This window comes from Catharus ustulatus, chromosome 7 (assembly GCF_009819885.2).
Source record: "Catharus ustulatus isolate bCatUst1 chromosome 7, bCatUst1.pri.v2, whole genome shotgun sequence".
Classification (NCBI taxonomy): domain Eukaryota; kingdom Metazoa; phylum Chordata; class Aves; order Passeriformes; family Turdidae; genus Catharus; species Catharus ustulatus.
Genome location: NC_046227.1, coordinates 15,367,857 through 15,390,669, shown reverse-complemented (window position 1 = coordinate 15,390,669; position 22,813 = coordinate 15,367,857). Strand labels below are relative to the sequence as shown.

Genomic DNA, 22,813 nt, shown 5'->3' with positions numbered 1-22,813 from the left:
TGCTGTTATGAAACAAAAATCAGCTTATCTCACACAGGTGCTCATCAATTTCTAAACCCAAATTTAATGAGCCAGAGGTTATTTTTGCCAAGTTTGGCCCTGCTGGCATCATGAGGCAGACATTTTGGCCACTGTATTAATAAATTCACTCCTTAGGTGAGCCCTTAGTCGCAATAAGCTTTCAAGCTGAGCTGCTTTTCTATTCTTCCTATGTACTGTGGGACAGAGGTGCCAATGCAAAGCAGTTTTACTCTCCCATATTTGTGCTAACCTTCTGTGACCTCCATATTAGCCAGCCAGAGCAGACCAAACATCTCAGTTCTTAGCTGTTGAGGGTTATCATGTGCAAGCTGCCACCCCCATTGCCTTGCATGCACCTGAAGCCCAGAAATTCGAGATCTCCAGCTTCACTTGAAGCAAGAGAATCAAGGTTACACCCCTGCCTACTCTTTGCAGGCAGTTAGCAGTAGGTCACAAACCAGACATGATTAGCTTTTATGGCATGATTAGCAGAAAACATTAAGTGGGCTTCAGCCACTCCTTGAGATAATTTTGGCTGGATTGCATTACTTTTGCAGTTTGGATTATCTTGTGAAGTCATGTTGCATCTCATACCATAATGATTTTCGCCATTAAAAAAAAAAAAAAAAAGAAAAAAAAATATTAAAAAATCTGAGTGGAATAGTGACAGCAATAATGATCAGACCACATCTTGACTTTATATCAGTAAGGCAGTAGAACATAAAAACTGTAATGTTCAGTTTCTAGGGAAAAGTATGTCAAATAAAACCATGAAGTGACAGTTCCTACAACTCTTTCAGGCACAGGCTTGAGCTCAAAAAAGTCTGCTGTAACAGAAGATTTTATCATCTTACAGCAACCTCCAAAATAGAATGGATGGTTATAATTCACCAGTGGTTTTCCCCATGATATCATAACAAAAATTCAAAAGACAACTTGCTAATTGCAAATTATTTCTTGGCTGGACATCCTGTGATGCTCACATCCACAAAAATTAGAAAGAATAGATCCATTCCTCCATTGTGGGAAAAAATAATCAGGTAGTTAGTGGGACTGAAATACCACTCTTACAGCTTCAGACAATGATGTTGTTAACTATTAAATATTCCATGAGTTAACTGTAGGAACCACCACAGTTATGCTGCCAACTGGCGAATAAGTACAGAAAAATCATCAAACTGGAGCAATGCAAACACTGCAGGAGAAAAGTTCACCTTCGTGTCTGTTACACAGCCTTCACCCCTGCCTAGAATCTCTCTCACACACAGGTGGGCAAGTCAAGCCAATTTAGTTCTAATGGACAGTTTTTAAATTAAATTTCTTCACAGTTGTTCTTCATCTATTTACTCTGGGCACGTAATTTTCAGTCTCTGGTGTTTTGAAATGTGATATTAGCAATTTTATGAACTTCCCCTGTCTTTATGAATTTAGGCTAGGCAGATTCCCACCACACTGCTTAGAGACTTTGGATTTGTTCAGCATTACACTAAATCAACACTGCACTTTATTGTTTTGAGATTTTGTCTCAGTCAAGCTCCTAACACAAACAGAAGGATTCCTTTATTAGGAATATCACTTGAGTCTCATGACCCAGCTGATCTGAAATTCCCATAATCCAGAGCTCCAGACTCCTTGAATAATACCATGTGTAACCTCCTTAAAATCTTGGCAGTAATTATTCAAGACAGTTCCTCTGGGCCACGGATGACAATACCCACACAAAAATGAGTCCTTTAACCTAGAAAAGCCTCGAGAGAAAGGTGCAGCAGTAAGCATACTTTACCAGTCATTTGAGAGGAACTCACCTTCTCCATGGCAGCTCCAGCCACATCTGATCCAGTCTGGGTAATGACTCTTCCTCCCTCTGCCTACTCACTCAAACCTGCAACCTCAGACAGGCTGCTTCTCTTGAAAGATTAAAATAATTAATTCCTTTCCCCCTCCAGATTCTGGTGCCTTGTGTAAACACCCCTTCACACGACTCCACACCTTGTAGTCAGACAATATCTTTCACCATTTTCCTAAAGGGTGTCTGCACATGGGGAAGGAAGGGAGTGTGGGTTAGTTATGTGCCTAATGTCTTTCTTGTAGGGATGGAGAGTCTGAGGCTTAAATCTTCTCTGTGAGGGAGCCATTGGAAAGATGTAAACCTTTTGGGATCCTGAAGTAACTATAGGCTCACAACTGTGACAGCAATGAGGGCAAATCAGTGTTGCAAGCCAAGAAAGAGCTAGAACAATACAGAACACCCAGATGTATTCCCTGCTCTACAGCATGGTTAAAAGGAGGAAATAAGAGTGGGAAGCATTATGATAATATTATTGCTGCAACAGAATTAGTGTTTTTTTCCTTCAAAGCAATACTAGTGCATCATAAGACTACATCACTGATACTCCTTTTCTTCCTTTTCTTTATATCTAAACAGAACACAGCTGGAATTTTCCAGTAATTTTTTTTTAAGGACTCATTTGAATCCTTAAATAAAGGGCATTTAAATCCAGACTGCCAGCACAGCAGTAAGCAATGTTGATTATGTCTTTGTTTACAAAGCAAAACATTAAAACCATGAGATTTTCAGAGTCCTGCTGTGAATCCGGTATCTCTAATTACTCTTTTTGAAATCTTATTTCTTGCAGAAATTAAAATTGTGGTTGATATCCACACACCCATTAAAAACTGTGCATTTAAAGCTATTCCTGATTGAAAGTAGATGCAATACCACACTCACAAAATCAACTTTTGTTTACCTTAAATTCACAGAAATGTTCAAATTCTCAGAGGAAAATTTTGACAAACAAACAAACAAAGGTATTATATACTTCTACAATGATTTATTAAGATGTAAATTACCTTTATTGTGAAATGGAAAATACACTGCAGGAAAAGAGGTGAAATTGATACCTGAGAAAACTCTTACGAATCCACATTTTTGGGAGATGACTGAACTTAGAAAGTGGTTCATTAAGGATAATACCAAGTTAATTACAACTTACTGTGTCCCCCCATCTGTTCACCACTTCCTCTTCCTGCTCCCTCTCATTGCTGTGAGGATACATCATGAGAACTCCTCCTTTTTCAAAGTTACAGGAATTTTTTAAAAAGTTGCAGTCACTGGGCCAAAATACCTGACCCTCAGCAATAACAATATATACTCTTTTCATAGCATGCTACACAGTAAAAGGCTTACTTCCAGCAAATAATGCAAGAGAAGGTAAATATTTCGTCTTCTAAAATTTTCCACAGCAAGGCAATTCTAACATAAAAGCTGGTAGTCAAAAGATGCAGGAAAAATCATGTAGACATTTGTCAACTCTTTTCTGTATAAATACAACAAATACTAAGGCTAAAGAATGAAGTTATATTTAAGGATTTATAAATTGAGTCTTCCACTGGCACAGTTACATCATTATGTAATAGTTAAACAAATTAGAACTTTAATAAAAACTATATTTGTGGTTGTCCTTGTCAAGAAGGAAATACAAACTGTAGCTGAACAAAGTACTGGCTTGTATTTACTGCTTTGAAGTGAAAGGATAATTCAGTTTGACTGACTTTTGTTTTAAATTTGAATACACTTTTGGATGCTTTCCCAATTTGGGTGACTCTGTTTGAAATCAGTGTGTTAAAAATTTTAAATGTGCACAAATGCTCATTTCATAAATTATTAACTTTTTTTGTCTTATACTAAGAATTTAGAGGATTATTAGAAATATTTGTTTCTTTAACTTTGTTAGAAGGCAGAGAAAGTGCAACAGACATCTATTTAAGCACAGTGGAATATTGGAATGTTTCATTTTGTAAACATTTGTTCTGTTGTGTGCTAGATGCCACTTACACAAATCCTGATGGTTCTGGGTAAGTTCTGTACCACAGTCACAACTCTGTTGGAACTACTGCAGCTCTCCTTTGTGGAGACTATGTGCTGGGCTGACACATATTTAAATCTGATCGATATTAGTTCAGTCATGAATGATGTGATACCTTTACTAAGAAGCTGTGTCCTAAAAATAATTTTTTGTAAGGGTACAAGCAAACATATGGCTGGAAAAAATACATTCTATGTTTAAAAAAAATTCCAACACCTTTCACACCCCATCCCAAAAGAAGACACATCCCAAAATATACAGCAATCTGAGCACTCTACCTGGATCTACACTGACGCTTATAACCTACAACTATTAAAATTGTTTCCAATGCTTTGGAATGCCTACATTTTCAGAAAGCAAAAATCAGCCTCAGATTCTAGAAAAATCTTAGTAAGTTTTTGTCTCAACATCACTAAAAGAAAGCAGAATAAACACATAATACTGGCAAGAAAGAAACAAGCAATATATCCATTTTGCCATAAAAAGTGGTTTGATACATATTGTGAAATGCAGTGTAAGGAAATAAATCCAACATGTGATAATTAAGTCCAGTGCAGTCAATATTGTACTTATTTTGTGAATAGCCAGTACATTAGTGAAACACTAATATAGATGACACACAGCATTATCCAGTCTATTCTTGCAATAGGTGGCCTGTTACCTTGCACGTGAAGAATGGCACTTGAGGAGATAGTGCCGTTCAAATTTTTAGCCCGAACAACATAGAGGCCAGCATCTTTATCACACACCTTCTGAATGAACAAAGTATGCTTGGTCTCCTTTTGCAAAAGCTTTAAGTGCTCATCTGCAGTCAGTTTCTGGCCCTTCTTGTACCTGAAGCAGAGAGTCAGTTTTCAAGTCAGAGTTTTATCACTGCATGCCACACAGAACTTTGCAAATTCAGACAATCTCTGTAACACCACAGTAACAGCCAGAGATAGAGAACTGCTCATTTCTGCTTTAAACTTAGTCTGTCATTACGCACAAACAGTTAAATGATGCAAATTACTGGAGAATACATTCTTAAAGCAGAAAATGTGTTTCTGAAAATGGTTTCCAACAGACAAGTCACAACTCTCTCCCTGCAGTATTAGAGAGGTAACACAGGGGCCTGGACCCTTGGTTTTGCGCCAAGACATTTTTGCTAGTAAAGTCCTGAGTGAGTCCAAATCCAGCTATTGAATAGGTTCTAAAGGATCAACAAACAAACTTTCTGAACTTCTACCTTCAGTATAAAAGACAGCCAAGAACCCTCCTCCATCCCAGCCCACTTAACACTGCCTTAGCTCACACCATCAGACAGGACAGAACAATGCATCAGGAGTTACTTCAGCAAGCTGGTGTCATATTCTAACACTTGAGGATCTGTATTGGTATTGACCCCTGATTTAAAAATGGAAATTAGAGAAAATACTGGCTCTCCTTGCCCCATGACGTTTCAGCATAGGCTGCATTTAACATAACACTGACATGAAAATATTTTTCCACATATATATCCAAAGAAATTTCTACACCAGTGCAAAATACAACTTACTGGTAAATTTTTAATTAAAAACCATAATTTTTTCTGTTTTCACGAATTTCTAATCTGCAAAATTCCAGTTAAATGCTATCTTTTTGAAAGACAATCTATCAATAGTGTGTATATTTTTGAGCTCAATTAATGCTTTCTTACAATAAAATGAATATTTTGTTTCACCAATAATACTCCTCAATCTGTACAATACTGGTATTTAAAACAAGGTAACTTTATTGATACCAACAGAGTATAGCACCAAGGTTGCAGCGTCCAGTATTTTTCTCAGTGCCACCAAAAAAGCTTCGGTTTAACAAAAAACTTCAGTTTAATTCCTCTTAATGTGTAATAATAATATTAACATCATTTTTTTTCCCATAAGAGGTATATTTAATTTTAATGCATTAAAAGAAAGGCCTCTATTTTGAAAGACAAATGGAATAAGTGGATAAAAGACAAATGAGATAAAATTTGAGGAACACATGCCATAACATATAGAACTATGAAAAAAAATCTTGAAATCCCATCCCTCTTTCAGTCCTTGTTCCCTTTGGTAGGGAATTTTTAGAGTTCAGATGTTTGTATTATATCATCCGTATTTCTCATAAATCCAATATAAAGTAATCTAAATAAACACATAGCAATTAAGAAAGAGACCATGCACACCAATATATGATATAAAACTGATTCTCTTAGTGTAGACATTTTGGTGGGTTTTTTAACCTATATCCTCAGTTTTGATACCTGAATTTCACATATGTATAAATGTGTCCCCATCTATGCAGTGACTATATAGATTTTTCAGTGTGCATACATATCTATGTGTCTGTCCATACAAGCCTGGGAAAATACAGGTGAATTTATTTATGGTAAATCTGGAGTGCGCAATGATTTTAAGAAGGCATTGAACAAGTAGAATGCCATATTCCAGAATATGAAAACTATATGATGCTTTTGCTTAAAAACATTGGATGTGTTTGCAGTACTTTGATACCCCTATTCATAAAATTTTTCACAGATTATTTCAAGTTGGTTAATTTTTGAAAACAATTCTAAAGGTGAAAATCATGCAGAAGTGTGGAGTATAAAAAACACAAGCCATTTATTCTAGCCTACAGATTAATTGATTTGGTTATAAGAGGTTTGTGGTGGCTCTCTACTAGGTATATTTACTACTTGTCATTGCAAGCTACCCACCATGTCAGTGTAGGCTCTGGGAATCCCGTTACTTCTACTTCCAAAGTTACTGGAGACCCTTCCAGGACGGTTTTGTTAGACAGAAGCTGGGAGAAGTTAGGCGCCTGTCCAGTTAGGCTGGTCATGCTGTTCTTTTCTGAAGAACTTTTAATCTCTTCTTGGGTAACCATCTGCCTCTGACAGCTTCTGGTGGCGTCTGATTGAAACACGAAACCTGAGAATGCATCAGGCAAAGCATGCAGCCTGTCCTGGGGTTTAGTGCAGTTATTCAAGGCATGCAACTTTTCTTGCATTTCTGCCATGCTTGTATGAAGTTCAAGGTGTTGTAAATGTGTTTTGCACATTTCACTCATCATGCTGTGTACTGCTTTGGCTTTTAAAGGGCAGGAAGCTGTGCTAGTTTCAGATATTTCTTGCGAGTTACAAGTCAAAGGAGATACTGCTCTGACTTTTGGACCAGGACCTGTTAAAGAGATAGAAAACTTCTCAAAGTGATCTGATGGGCTTTCCATTCTATTATTTGTAGCATCAGCAGAAGCAGAATTTGTTAAGAGGTCAGATGCTTCCATCAGTTGTACCATTCTAGTGCTTTTCTGCATTTGCAAGCTATAGGAACTGACATGCAGACTATGAGAACTACAACAGCACTGCTCTTCTAGCTCTGTTTCAGAATGCAGGAGGTTGGATTCTGGTGTCTCAGAAAGCGGTGGCAAAGACATATCATCAGGTGATATACACTCATATTCATCTCCGGAGGGCGTTTCTTCTGCCAGGAATTCACTCTGTAAACTATCCTCTTTGGCTGAAGAGGACTGCTCTGTATCCTGTGAAACAAGATCCTCACCAGCTGGACAGATAACTGAAATATCAGCTGTATTCCTCTCCTCGAACTAGGAGGGGAAAGAAGAGAAAGAAAAACAAAGAATGAGTTATCATTTAATACGTCCCCTTGTCAGACAAAATCTAGCAACAATATTTCTTCTAATTAAGCGTGAGGTATTCTGAGAGGCAGAAAGAAATGGGGCAAAAATCTATCAGAAAATGTTGCAGCAGCTTACTGGAACTTCAAACTGCTCAAATAGATTCTAAAAAACATTATTATAATTATGTATAAGCACTTTATATAACAGTAACAATGAGACAAATAGTGCCTTACTACAAACAAAGGGCAACCTGTGGATTTCCTGTAGCTTCTGTTTATATGAGCATTTTCAAGGGGAACATGGAGGAGGAGGAGTAGGTGGCCTAATTACATCTAAATAGGACACAGTTACATAGCAATAAAAATAAATTAACAGCCAAATTGCTGGACTTGTTACTTTGAGAAAAAGAGTTTTCAGTCATCTCAAATAATTAAGCCAACACCTCTATAACATTTTCCAAGCTTTTTATATTTCCTTCTTTTTTTTTTTTTTTCATATTTTGCCATCTGTTAGAGAATCCTACCAAATATTAAAAGAAAAGCAATGCAGAAATTATTTTTATGTTAACTTATATCCAGGAAAAAAAAAATCTCTCTCATCATGTTTCAAAGAGAATTGGGTGAAGCATAAGTGCATTAATTTTAATCACAAAGCACCAAAGATATTATCTGCTTTGTTAATTATTTCTCTGCCTCTTGATTTTTGTAATGTATGAATGCAATCACATATTCAGATTGATTTCATTTGTGCACAGGCGTGCATTATGTTTTCTTAAGCTACTCTCTCATTGCTGAGTTCTATACACAAATATATAATCTACTAAGCAGCGTTCCTATCCCCTATAAATGCCCACTCAAACAAATTGGGGGATACACTGAATTTCATTGCTTTCCAAAACAGGTCTCTTTGGAGATACCCAGTACAAGAGTGCGGTGATACTTTTGTTTCGGTTTTCATTTTGCTTTACTGCTCTAAACACAATCTAACAATTAGTGCAAAAGTTTTTTTAAAGCCCAGAAGTAATAGAATCTCATATGTACCCTGGTCCTTTAGACATGCTAATTTTAATATAGAGGCTTTTCCAAGTTATTACATTTGGTATTTCACAACAATGTGATTCATGCCAGATCTATTAAAAAAATGACTGGAAGAAGGTTGATATTTTACTGTGTCTATTTTACTAAACAATTCAATTCAGTTGTAAGATGAAGTTCAAGTTTTACTATAAAAGTGTTTCTCACAAGCATCCCCTGATGAACTCTGACCTCTGAAGAGATGGAAGAAGACTCTGGGGAAAATGCTGTGGTAAAGAATGACAGGTGAGCTGTGAGTGAGAAAGCTGCCAGATAGGCTTTGGCAGCGTGGCACCAAAAAAGCAGGAGGGTCAATGTGCCACGAGAAGGTCTAGCACACTTTAAAGAGAGTTATATTTGAAGCAAATCAGTACTGGAAAAGCAGCTTGCAGAAGTACAGATGAAATTAGAGATAGCTGGCCCATATACAAAGCTCTGGTGAGATGAACCTGCTACTTCTTTCCGTGAAGTATGGAGTGATGAAAAGGGTAGAGGCATCATAGTTGCCACAATCCTCATATGATATTTGCTGCTCTGCATACCCTTGACTTCTCTCCTTGGCAGCTGAGACTCAGCTTGATGAGGGCTGACAAAGCTGTGGCTTAGCAAGATACAGCTATGGACATCTGCTGAGGTGATTGTCCTGAGGGACACTCATTGCAGCAGTCACAAAATTTTGAGGGAAGGGCTCCTAGTCAATGCTGAAACTCCCACTGACTTGGAACGGAGGTAAGAAAATTAATTAGGTTTAATTTTGGGTCATCAGTAGATTACAGGATGTTTTGTATTGAACTGAAGGGAATGATATTGAATTTCTACAAAACATCACTGTTTAATTAATCTTGCAGCATTTGTCTATGTTAGCTTGCAAAATGGAATGTTTAGGTCTTTAAATCTGTTACCAATGGATTTTACCTTTCTAAGGACTTTAATATATTACCACCCATTCCAATTTATCAGACTATTTTACATAGCAAATTATTTACATTTATTGACCAGGATCCCAAGCTTTCAAAATATTTTTTAAGCTAAAGTAATTAATCTTGTAAAACATAGCTTTGCTTTGCCCGAATTTCTAAGATTTCATTTATTGATTGATTATTTGGAAGCTTTCATATTCTTTTATTGTATATCCTTGAATAAAAGATGGTTTTCTGTTTGGATTTTTATCATTCTAAATGCATATTCAGTCTTGTCTTATCTTTTGGGAATTGTCCTCAACATGGATGCAATCCCTATATTGGATTATTTATGATCCCTGATGCAGAGAATCTTGGCAACTGAAATGGAACTTCAGTGTTTTGAGATGAGGATAAAGAAGATTATTTGATGATGAGCTCTGTTATTTCTTCTATAGTGTCATACCAATATTACAGCAAATTATATTTGACATGATGTCCTACTGAACTACTGACAGCAGCAGTTGTGTTCCTTCATTGTTTCTCTGTTTCCTGTTATTCCCACTGTTTTTTAACTGAATTGATGTGCTTGTTTTGTCAGGTTTTTGGCAATACTGTAAATGAGAATATAATCGAAGCTTACCAACATAACAATAGTCCTCACTTTGGATATGTAGCAAATTAAGGAGTAGAATTCCCTGGAGACTACACAATGATACCCATCAATCTGATTAGATGTAAATTGATATGAAAAACACGTACCTGTTTAGTGCCTTTAGGAGACAGAGTATTGCTTCTCTTCTCAGCAATGCTTTCTGAATTTGTAAGCAATTCACCTGGTGCCATCTGAAAGAAAAATGTTTTAAAATCCCACTTTTTTTCCCACTTAAGACCTTAATGATTCAAGAAACAACAATTTCCACCATTATTTAGTTCAAATTATGAGCTATGTTTCTCTCGTAGAATATTACGTACAAATCAAGTATTTTCCAAACTTGTATCTAGGCATCATAGGAAATCTAGAGCTCTGGGAATGCTATCAGTAGTCTGCACTACTACTTGTACATTCCCTTTAGTTTTATTTTTAAAGGAGAGAGTTCAAGAAGTTCTTCTTTTCATGGAGGAGAAATGGTCACAAAGAGGACTGAGTCACATTAAGAATACTGTGGCAATAGGACCAAAGGAAAATTGATAAAAGGTTAGGAAAGGAATCGTTTTTAGAAAAGAAAAGGAGATATACAAGCATGTAAACATAAACATATAAAAAATAGTAAAAAGTAAAAATTTATAGGAAAGAATATGTGGATTGGACAGAAGGGAAAGGGATAACTGAAAATAACTAAAAAACAATTGACCAAGACTACACTGACAACACCCATCCCAGTGGAGGCTTTAAGACTGAAAAACAAAGACCTTTCTAACAATGCCCAGAGCCTTTTAAGAAAGACTTCTAGTTATTAAAAAATCCAGTTAACTGAACTAACCTGCTGCTTTTTCTCCATTTCTTTAACAGGCTCACATGCTTCTTGACCATTTCTTTCTTCTCTTTTAAAAGTAATCAGTTCTTCAGAAAATTCAACTTTCTGCCATGTGAAGAGAAAATTAAGTAAGTTTGTACACAGTACAAGGCAGGAATTGTTAGTTACACAGTGCTCTGTACAACGGAGAAAACACCAAAATGAAAATCTGTCATCAACACAGGTGTAAACTGCTTATGGCAAAAAAAAACGCAGCAAATCCCAATTAATTCATTCTAGGACAAGCAGTGACAACATTTTTCAAAGCTGATGGGATCTTTTCTGAGGCAGGGAAACTATAGAAGACTATAATTCTTCATTATGTAAGACTGAAGAATTCCAGTGGCTAATTAAGGTTCTGAGAAGCATTAACCAATTTATACACAGGCTCAGTAAGGGGGAATAAAGGATTAAGTAACACTTTTTTTAAAAAATGGAATTAAGAACAAATTCAGAAAAATATCAGGATTGCCGGAAAACAGTTCTGGAGAGGAAAGGAACATTTATGAGTCTCTATAGTAAATTTTTTTAAAAGGTGGAGAGGGAAGAATGTGGTCTAATTATAAAACACAACATAACAGAAATCTGGACAACCATACTGTATTTTAGGGAGACTTGATAAAACCTTCAAAACTGTCAGGGAAGAATTCCACAGAGCTCAAAGAACATAATAGTGGCACAAGATAAAGAAAGCCAAAAGCTTTATAGTTGTAGTTTTGTGCCTTCCATGTCTTTAGCTGCCCAGCCAAAGTTATAGTCTTAAACAAGTTTCTTATAAGAAAATGCTGCATTATGAATTTACCATTTTAGCACGGAACAAGTGAGAAATTCCATGTGATCATTTCAGTCTATTCTTTTTCTTCAATTTTACACTTGAAAAAAATCAAAGCTTTTTTTCTGGCATTCAGCAGCCACAAAAAATTAGGAAAGATTATACAATACATTTGCCCTTAATTTGTCATGCCTTAAAAATAAGAGGAAGTGAAACTCAATTTATAGTCATGACATCCCATACAGATGGCACATGTTTGTGTAGATAGTTTATTTATTCTTGATAAGATACATTGACTATTGATATATTCTGGAAATGTTCAATGAGAATATCAGTTTTTAAATCTCAGAATACCACATAAAGTAAAAAAAAAAAAAAAGAAACCCCTTTCCATTTCAAATAGTTGCAGGACTATACTATAAGAAAAAGTCAATGATTTTATGGATATTAGTCAAAATAAGGTAGCAAAATTAGTTTGAATTTCCACTTGTCTTGAAAAGATCATCCAGTGCTGCTCTAGAAAAGATGAAAGGTTCAAGTCCTCTTCTAACAGAACGTGGGACTGCTGTTCTGCACACAATAGTGTTTATGAAATACACCGATAGGGAGGAGAATGGGCATTTATGTTGAGGTTTCTATATGGTCACAGTGCAAGATATTCTTCTTTCCATTCACCTAATGACCTTTGGAATTAATTTATAATTTTGGCATCTCTTACTGTTTTAAAGTGTATTAATGGAGAATTTGAGTGCTTGTCAGTTTTATAGTATAAATTCCATCAAAGAAAAGTGTAACAACATTCAGGACCAACAAAAGTAGGATATTTAAACATCTTCATTTTTCCACCTTCACAAAAGAATTAACTCATCAGCTGCAGGCAGATTCTTCAGGTGTTAATTTGAGAATGGAGGGGGGTGGAGTACACAGAGTCTTAATTATCTACCTCATCACCCATCTTCTGTAATTACTCCTCAGTTAATGTGTTACTTTTAATTACACCTACAGCAGTTTATCAGAACATGAAACTAAAAATGCTCTTCTCTCAAATAGTTACATAAAAACAAGGCTTTTCTAACTCAAAAGAGTATTTTGGCTTTAGCACAACTTATTTTTCAGGATGTCTTTTCCAAGAGGGAGCCAAGTGAGGTTGGTTGGCATTTTGTAGCTCTGGCAGTTACTTGTATATTAAAATATCAAAGGAAGACGTATGGGGGGCAAAAGTATTTGTCTAGATACTCAAAGAAAATTTGACATTTTCTCCTAAAGGTTTCTTGAAAGGAGTAACAGTTCAGAAAGAAGCAGAGAAAAAAAATTTACAAGAAATATTTAGTGCCCAAATAAGTAGCACTGCATTGATTTATTACAATTAGTACCTAAAATAACAGGAAAGGGAACTATAAAGAAATAATTCATGCTACCATAGATGATCCTCAGCTAAAAGCACTGATTCAGACACTGAGCATGACAACTCAATGCAGATGCAATATATTCTCCAGTTTAAAAAACATACCTTTATCTCCTTAAGTTCTCTCAGAGATCTACACAACCCATCAACAGAGTTCATGATTTCTTCATACTTTAATACAATTTTTTCAACATACTTCTTTCCTTCTTCAATACCTACAACAGCAAACCAGCATGAAAGAAGAACAGAATGCCTCAAACAGACACCCAACAATCCATGTAATTTGGTACCCCAAGGTACTACAATAAACACATTTTTCTGTGTTTTGTTTTGCTGGAGGAATTATCATTCACAGTAATGTGCTTTCCCAGCTTGTACTAGCTTGACATGAGTCCTCACAGTTTCTGCAGGTCTTCTCTCTGGTTAGTAATACTGCTTTAAAAGATGCTGTCCTCATAAAGTGTCCCCTAAACTCATTATACATTATACAACTGGAAGGCACTTAGATCCCTCTCATATGAAATACAAAACAAAGGCAGGATGGAGAAGCTTTTTCCCATGTAATGACTTAAAGGACACCAAGGAACTTCTTTCTCCTGGGGTTCCTAATCAGCTGTTGTCAAAAATCTGTTCTGTCATCTCCTTTCCTGCAGATAGGAATGACTGAAATACTGAGAAGGCTTAAAAAAAATTAAAAAGGAGAGAGAGAAGAAAAAAGAAATTACCTGTGCTCTCTAAATATTCTTTCCACTAAGTGAAGAGGAATTTAAAAGTCCAGTTTGACTGCTGAATTTTTTTTTAGCCTTACTACTTAAATTGATAGGTAACACAAAATCCCTGCATGTTAGGATTGTCACCTTATCTTTGGAAAAAATAATTTTAAAAGGTATATAAAAATTACAAGGAGAAAAAAAAAAAAAACAAAAAACCCAGCAAAATACAAATTGTTTTGACTTTCATTTTTTTTTGGGTCAACAATGATCCAAATCAATACAATTGCAAAGACAGGATGTAGATAGCAGGCTACATTATTTGTTAATAAAAATCTGGCAATCAAATCCTATCAGTTATTCACAGTTATAATGTAAAAAATTAATTCAGCACTGATGTATATCATTATAATATCCTCTGGCTTCAAAGGCTTGCCTGTTATGAGAGAGCTTAAGCCATGAAATCTTAACTCCAAGCTCATGAATATTGGAAGGACATTTTGATTTCAAGGTGAACTCAGGCTGTATACAGAAAACTAAGTAAATACCAGACTACTGAGTACTTTCATATTTTTACTTTTTGTAAATATGTGTTCTGAAATCCTTCACCTCTTCCAATCAATACTTTAAAACAACATTTATTTTCTAAAATTCATCGGATTTTCTTCCTAAATCAACAAATCTAGGAGTGTGCTTACTTCCATCCCAAGTTACTGCATTTTGTGCCCCCAGTACATTACCAGGCATCTCCTCACCATATAACTGTCTAGCAAGGTCCATAATCTGCTGGATTTTTTCTTCTTGCTGAGGCACTGCAGGTTCAATAAATTTATTGAATTGCTTATGGAGAGTCTCTATTGCTTCTCTTGTTTTGCATTCTGCAGAGTAGTTGCCAACTCTAATCACTGTTGCACTCACATCTTCAAACCAAAATTGACACTGAGGGATAAAAAAACCTGCATTATAATGAATTATTATCTGCAGTTCAAGCTGTTGCAGAATAGACTGGATTATTCTTAGACGTTCCATGATCAGTGGCATACAGTATGCCTTAAACCCCACTTAAATTTAACCTGAAAAACATTAGTTCATTACTAATGGTGCTTCAAGCATTAATGGTTGTTAAATTTTCATTAAACACTAGGCCCATGCTCATCTTATGAAGCATGGTGAGGTTGTTATTACTTAATGATTCTACAAAAACATGTTTTATTTCCGAGTTCTTTCCACCTTGTATATCAATTGACTAATTTCAAAAACTTCATGTTATGGCCTGTTATAGCTGTGTAAGGGCAGAAGGGTTCATTAAATTTAACATACTAGCAAGGAAGGCTTTTGGTATCAGCAACCACTAAAGACACCAGGAATCTTTCTACAGACAAGAATGTACTTTAGAACATACCCATAATAAACATCTTTGGTTAACAATACCCAGAACAGAACACAATCTAGTGCTCGCTCAGAACCATCAGTATTGCATCATTACAGGAAGTGGCTAAAAATCACCATTTCTAGCCACTGTTGAAATCAGCATTTAAGACTGTGCCAATTTGCTGAAAGGAAGACAGCCTTAAATTTTAACTTTAGGAAATAATTTATTTCTGTTAAGTAAGCGGGGAGTTTGAAAATGGAAATGTTCAACAAATATTAGCAAATTGCTCAGCTAATGGTATATGCAAGAATACATTGATCAGGTCACTGGACACTGAACACATGTCTTCAACAGAACTTTGGTATTGTGATCCATCATTAAGGGAATGTGATCCCTTTAGATCCCTTAGATCCCTTTGGGGATAAGAACAATGGTATTTCTAAAAATAAACAGTGATAACCAGAGTGAGTTTACCCCATGACAAGAGCACCAACACAATACAGCAAGAGGGAAAATACTGCTACAATACGGTCCCAACCTTTTTCTTTTAAAAAAGACAATGCATGAGACAGTCCTGAAAAACATAAAAATAAAATTATGGAAGTGTCCAATAAGAAAGACTGCAGTTCAAAATTACAGATAGAGTTAAAAATTTAGTCTACTAAAAAAAATGTGTTCTCTTAAGAACTGAGTATTTTTTCATTTCAGTTCTGTTGTTACATAAACCACAGTGGGTACTGTGACAACCTGCCTCTCATAATTTGACAATAAAGAGGACTTTGTTCACTTTCTGTGTTTTCCCAGAGTTCACTTAGAGAAAATGAGCTCACAAGCATGATCATAGACCTGCTGAATGACTGTGCAAGCCATATGCCACATGGAGGGGGAGACGAGACGCCAGTTGCATGAATACGGTGACATTGGACATTTATTTCCCCCTTTCATTGCAAATTTAGAAAGAAACAATTAAAAAAAACTTTTTACCAATTTATTACTTTTGGAAAAAGTACAGATTAACCTTGAGGTGGTTAAAGCACTCTTATCCAGCCCTGTCCTGCATCTTTATTGCAGGCACAGTGGGGATGCCAGGTTACTAGTACCTCTTTCATCATCTGTTGCAGATGCTCCATGAGATCCAGATTTTGCTTGTAATCTTCCACAACCACGTTAAAGTCATTCAGCTGTTTTTGTAAGTCACTGATTGAGCCCAAGAGAACTTGAACTTTAGCATTAGGTTCATTTGCAAAAGGGCCAATGACTTTCTTCTCTAAATTATCCATCTTCTTTTTAAGAATCTGTTTAAAAGACAGATTATGTCTTTTACATGTTAATGTTAAATACCACAACAAAATGTTTCTATTTTTAGAAGTTTAATATAAAAAAGCAGGGGGAAACCATACAAACATGTTTCTTGTCCTGTGTTTTAAAAATTACAAGCTGCTCTTTCAAAAATCAAAGGAAACTGGAGGGCCTCTGCAAAGCTGATTAAAATTGGTATAAATAATATTTACTAAAGGTATAATTTTAAGGTAATAACATTTTTCAGCTTAAAAATAAACAAATATCTGTAGTAATAAAACATGGTCATGCATGACTTGCAACTAAAAAGGCCAGTGAGGGAAGAGTTTCTGGTGAATGCAAAAATGGATGAGGCTAACAGCATTCTAAGGTGAAAATGAGCATGATCAACTCCAGGCAATGGACACAGACAAAGGCTCTGAAGAAAAAAGCCCATCTTATATGATGAGATCAGAAAGACAAGAGAGTAGCTTGATGCAAGACATAATTATTTTGGGTTTCTTCAAGGAGAAGAAAGACTAGGTCACAAAATAGAGGCAAGAAGAATAAAAGATTAAACAGAAAAATGATGGGGGATTAAAGGAATGAAGCAGGAACTGAGTTAACATCACTTCACTGAAGTAAGTGGTAGAATAACAGGAATAGAACAGTGAAAAATGTCTCAGCCAACGACAGGGAGGAGAAAAGTAAGAGAGAAGTGCACGATAAATTTTGTGATGTGCCAATCTCCTGTGATGTTTGGCATAGGCCAAGTAGTTCAACTGGTGAAGCCTTTACCAAGCCCAGAATTTCTATTACCTGTAGCTTCTCTGCATATGTATCAACTTGCTGAATCTGTATTTTAAGTACTTTCATATTTCGAGCTTTTTCAGTTTTCTTCATATAGTTAAACTTCAAATTGTTGAATTTCTTTTTGAGATCCTTAAATGATTCTCTGAGCTGCAACAGTGTAAACACATTTATTAGCAAAAAAAAAAAAAAAAGGCTTTCAAGAGCTGTATAATGGGCAATTTAAACACTGAAAATTTAATATAAAAATTAGTAATACTGCACCATTTCATAAAACATCCTAAGTTCTTTGGAATTTTTTTACAGCAATGGAAACTCTTGCCAAATCAACATTTTTGTATTCTGAATGAAAGGTGCTGTTTCCAGAACAACTGGGGAAAAAAAATGTGTTGGAAGAAGGATGAGATTACTGCTCAGACAATCTACCAAAAAATCCAATCCAGGAGCTTCCCCTTCACATACTTGAGCTCATTTAGCAGAAATGGTAACCATGTAAATGTCCCATTCCTCATCCCTTTTTCTAAAGTCCTGCTTCTGAGAAGAAGCAATACAAGGGCTTAGTTTTATGCACTGTGCAAGCCCAAACATCTGAGTAGAATTACTCACAGCATACAAAGAGGAGTACAGCTCTTTGCAGGATCAAGGTGCAGACTGTGTGACCACCTGAATTTCCAATAGCCATGCTCTGAGTATGGCAGCAGAGATCCTGCCTAACAGATGCAGAAAGCCTTGCCTAACTACTAGGTACTGTGTGAGAATGCTTTTACCAGGCAGCACTCACTTGGTGCAACCAGCCCAACATCAGGGAAAATTATTCTTACAGTAATATTAATTAAAATTAACAAGTAGGTCCAATTATGAAGTATTCATGCCTTTCAAGACTTTTCAGATGAACTCATACCAGTTACCTACTATTAAATCTAGTTATATTAAATTTGTTCTAAAACTCTTTTTAAAATTAGATGGAATATAGCTACATTTTCATTAATCTGCAGAAAATATTATAAAGCGGCAGAATGATAGGAACTACACTGATGAAACTCCAGAAAGCTGTAATTTCATTTACACATGTATGGATCAGACACATTGCTAATTTACCAGAAAGTTTAATACATATCAAAAAGAAGAGCCATATATTATGAACATAACTTTAAACCCAGTGTTCATTTACCATGGGAACTAGGTATAATATAGGGTATAATATTCTTTATCTTTTTTTTTCTAGTGACAATTATGTATCCTTTAATACAGTCTTACAAGTGACAATTATGTATCCTTTAACAAACCGTATGTATTTTTTCATTATCAATTTTATATATTTTATAATTATCAATTAAATATATATTTATATATTTCTATTTTATATAAATATGCACATCAAAACTATTTAGATAAACCATTTTTAAAGGCCTATGAAATTTTAAAGCATAGTTTTCCATATATGTTTTCTCTGAAAGCTATGCAACTTTTTGCAACTTGAAAATCTTTCAGATATTACCGTTACTTTTTAATTTCTTTAAGCAAAAGATACAAGAATCAGGCCAATATAAAACCTGCTTAAAACCAGTACAATTTTCATTACCTTGCCATTTCATGATCACATTTTTAAATTATTTGTAATTAATAAATAAAATTTGAAATAGAAGAACATAAAAATTACCAAAATATTGATTTTTAGATCCTTCATGTAGATAATATTTTGCTTTTAGGATAATGTATAATAATAAGGAATAAATTATGTAAAAGTATATTTATTTAAAGGCAGCTAATATAAAGAAATGCAGAAGTTCTAATGCTTTAGGATCTGTTAATCCAGACACACAAATGAAAAGAATTTACTTAATTTGTGTTAACAAGTTCAGGTCAGATCTACAATTGGATATCTAAATATGTATTTGAGGCTTTTTTAATATTAAAACATCCTTCAGACTTCACCCTGCCCCCTCCTCCTTCCTGCCAAAGAATCCAGGGAGCAATGAAGGCTTATTTTGCAGCTACTGCTATTGGAACAGCTAACAATCAATCACTATTATTATTATTATATACTAATGTTAATCCATCAAGGGATATATTTTTCATTTTCATTTCATCTACTGGGACGTTGCCACATTATTTCAGTAGTGAATAAACAGATGGTGCTCACTCAGTGTAATGGAAAGGAAGGGAATTCTATCACTAGCCCTGTGATCTCCAGTTAGTTTAAGCTCTTTATCCCACCCAAGTACACAGAATAATAAAGTCTATCTAAAAGCCCTCTGTTAATATAATCACATCTGTAAAACAGCATTTTTTTATTCAGATCACAAGAGTCTCATTTGCTGCTTCAAGTTTGTGGGAAAGAAAAGAAGAACAAGAGTTTATTTTAGTTTCTTTCACTAGCCTATGCATACACAGACTAGTAGTGATAATTTATAAGGCCAGAGGCTCTCCTCATAGCAGAATGTGAAATTAGATCTCCTTGTTTCAGATATGATGGCCTGTGTGTCAAAGGTCTGCAGCTGCTGCCACTCTTCTCTTTCAGCCTCAGTGGAAAATCCAGATTCAGCTCTGACTTGATTTGCACAACTCCTTTTATCATCAGCAATTGTACCGAGGACAGTGCATAGTTTCCAAATTTTAGAAATCTAAACATATTTCAGTTTTGCAAGATTAAATGAGAAATACTGAAAGGACTATGCATGCAAATATGCTGCAGTGACTTCAGCCACTGCTTCAATGGAACTTTGTACCTTGTCTATTGTGCCACAGCCTTTAATCAGGCAGCTGTTCCTAACTATAGTTGCCCTGTCATGGGTGGAGAATGATAGTGGAGAAGAGGGGTTTAAGCACCAATTGCTTAAATTTATCACAGGACTACAAAATAAATGGAAAAATCAAGTTATAAAATGCTTCAAGCATTTTTCTTGTTAACAGTACCATTCCAGTAAATGCTTTGATTACTGTGTGAGCCACTCTAGAAGGAGCTTCAATGTTGTTAATCCCTCACCTTTCCCTTTCTATTCATATACAAAACTCTTCATAGCATCAGTAATCAAAACACCCCATAAAAGTAGGTGGCTGAAAACAGATTTTCAAAGTCACAAAGATTAAGAAACAGTTGAATAAAAAGTGGGGGGAAAAAAAAAGATGCTGTTGAAGTCATTAATGACTACTTTATTTCTGGAGTAACAATCAGAATAAATAACAAGGTGAGAAATGTGGCTACATATTAGTTCCTACTGACTTGTGAACAAAGATAGCTCATTACCATTTATGGTTAAAATCTATATTTCTAGTCATATCTTTCTAAAGTGCATAAATAATGACATGGTGAAGAAGAAATAAGATGACTGGTAAGAGCTGTGAACCTGTTTCAGGATGTGTTGCCTTTTTTTGCAAACTTTACTCAGACATGCATAAATGTTATTTTTAAAGTGATCATCTAGAGAAAAGCTTTTTCATCACAAAAGCCATCATGTGTGATTAACTGTGTCACTTATAACCCCCTGAACAGACCCAGTGCTGAGCTCACAAATGACTGCAGTGTAACACAGTGGAGGTGAGGCTCCTGAGAGGCTGCTCCCCAAACTACCTCATGAAATCAGAAGCCCCAGCTGGAAAATATAGATCCCAAAGATGAGCTTTCCCTGTACTTCTCAAAGATGTTGAAAACACAAATACTTATTTTTGCCTTCTCAAATTCTCTTTAAATTAGAGAAGGCACAGAAAAGGCAGTTTTCTCTCCTCCAAGGGTATTTTAAAACTCATGCTATATATTCTTGTCTATAAATTTCATCATTTGTTTCCTTGTTTCTTACAGCAGCACCAATAGTTACAAACACACTGAACTTGCTAAGTCCTCTAAGGATCTCTTCAAACACCACTGAGTCCTAAGCCCAAATTCACATGTTGTATTTACACACTTAAATTAATCACATCAAACATAAACTAATGTAAGTATTTACAGTAGAATCCCAAATATTTCCAGTCAGCTTTAAAGTTTGCTCTGTAAACTGGTAAATCATTACTAAATTATCTGGTTGGCTGTTTATTATGTGACAGCCATGAACAGCTGCTGCTTGCTGCTGGCACATGAAATATTTATTTGCTTGGACACAGTAGACAGTAAATAAATTGTTCATTTAGACAGGTCTGTTACATCCTAGCAATACTCAATTCCTGATGATAAAATTGACAGAATTTAAAATACTGAAGGTAATACTCATAAATAATATTCTTGAAGTAGTCTAGTGTCTGATTTCTTCATCCCTAAACAGAATTAGTTATAAATACTTAAAAACAAAAAAATCTTCTATGCTAACCTGTAATAGAAAAGGAACCTAAAGAAAAATGTATCCACATACCAAATTAGCATATTTCAGTTAGTTTATGTAGAAGATTTAATTAGATTTGGGAATGACAGGTTTTAACTTAAGCAATCAATATAGCTTTCCAAACTGAAACAGAAAAATAAACCAAAAACCCCCAATAATGAACACAGTAATTGCTATGCAGTTATTTTACAGAGTATCCAGTACCCATCAGAAGACAAAATATACATTTTGCCATACAGGGTATGCCATGAGTGACCAAATACTTTTTAAAAGAAAAGAAAACCCTAGCAATAATTTTCTCATTTAAAACAGAGAAAAATCTCAGTTGCCTCTTCTTTGGTGATTTTCAGAAAATACAATCTGTCTTTACTTAGGTGTGGATTTTCTTAGCAAAAGATAAAAATTAGAATATTTCAGTCTCCTGTATTTTTATTAGCTATGCTTCATGCTACAGGGACCATTAATGTGAAATCCTTCCAGCTCAGAATCCACCTTCTCTACTTCACAGATGCAGAGGAGTACAATCTACAGAACATTAACTATAGAGCCCATCAGCCTCTTATTTTAATGGAACAGCCTGGGAAAGTCAGTTCTTTTAAAAGTTTCTCCTAAATTAATTTTTGCAGAGACATATAATGAATGCAGCTTGTTACTTTGTGAATTCATTTGTATTTGGCCTACCAAGCTGTTATGTTGATAATCATATTACCTGAGTAATTATTCCTAACCATAAAGCTAAATTCTAATCTCTCGTGCCAATGAACATTTCCTTTCCTCCTAGCAGTTTTTCAAGTATTGTGTCTTTTGTTTCTGAAAAAAATGTTAATACTAGATTATTCTGAATTTTCACTGAAATACGGAAAGTTCTTTCCAATGCCCTGGCAACCACAATGCTTACAGATTCTACTTTTGTTTGAAACTTCAGCTTCATAAGAAAAAATCATGAAGACTCATGTTTCAGATGAAGCTGACAGAGCTGAAAGCCAAATAAAATATAGTTGCTCTATTTCCAGTCCTCTTGGTGCAGTGAAAGCATTTTACTGCCAGCCCAACAGCTTGATAGAATCCTGACGAGCAGAGCCATGAACCACAGATTACTGCTGCTGCTGTAGATCCAAGGCTGCTGCTAAAATGAAAGCCT

General features: G+C 35.3%; 1 protein-coding gene across 1 annotated transcript in view; it reads right to left on the bottom strand.

Annotated features, from left to right (window-relative positions):
* Positions 1-22,813, bottom strand: part of CCDC141 (coiled-coil domain containing 141) — a 58,510-nt gene that overhangs the window by 3,107 nt on the left and 32,590 nt on the right. Inside the window, 7 exon segments of the mRNA XM_033064699.1 lie at positions 4,549-4,721; positions 6,601-7,490; positions 10,980-11,078; positions 13,295-13,404; positions 14,655-14,838; positions 16,372-16,566; positions 17,369-17,509. Of these exon segments, the coding sequence (XP_032920590.1) occupies positions 4,549-4,721; positions 6,601-7,490; positions 10,980-11,078; positions 13,295-13,404; positions 14,655-14,838; positions 16,372-16,566; positions 17,369-17,509 (1,792 nt within the window).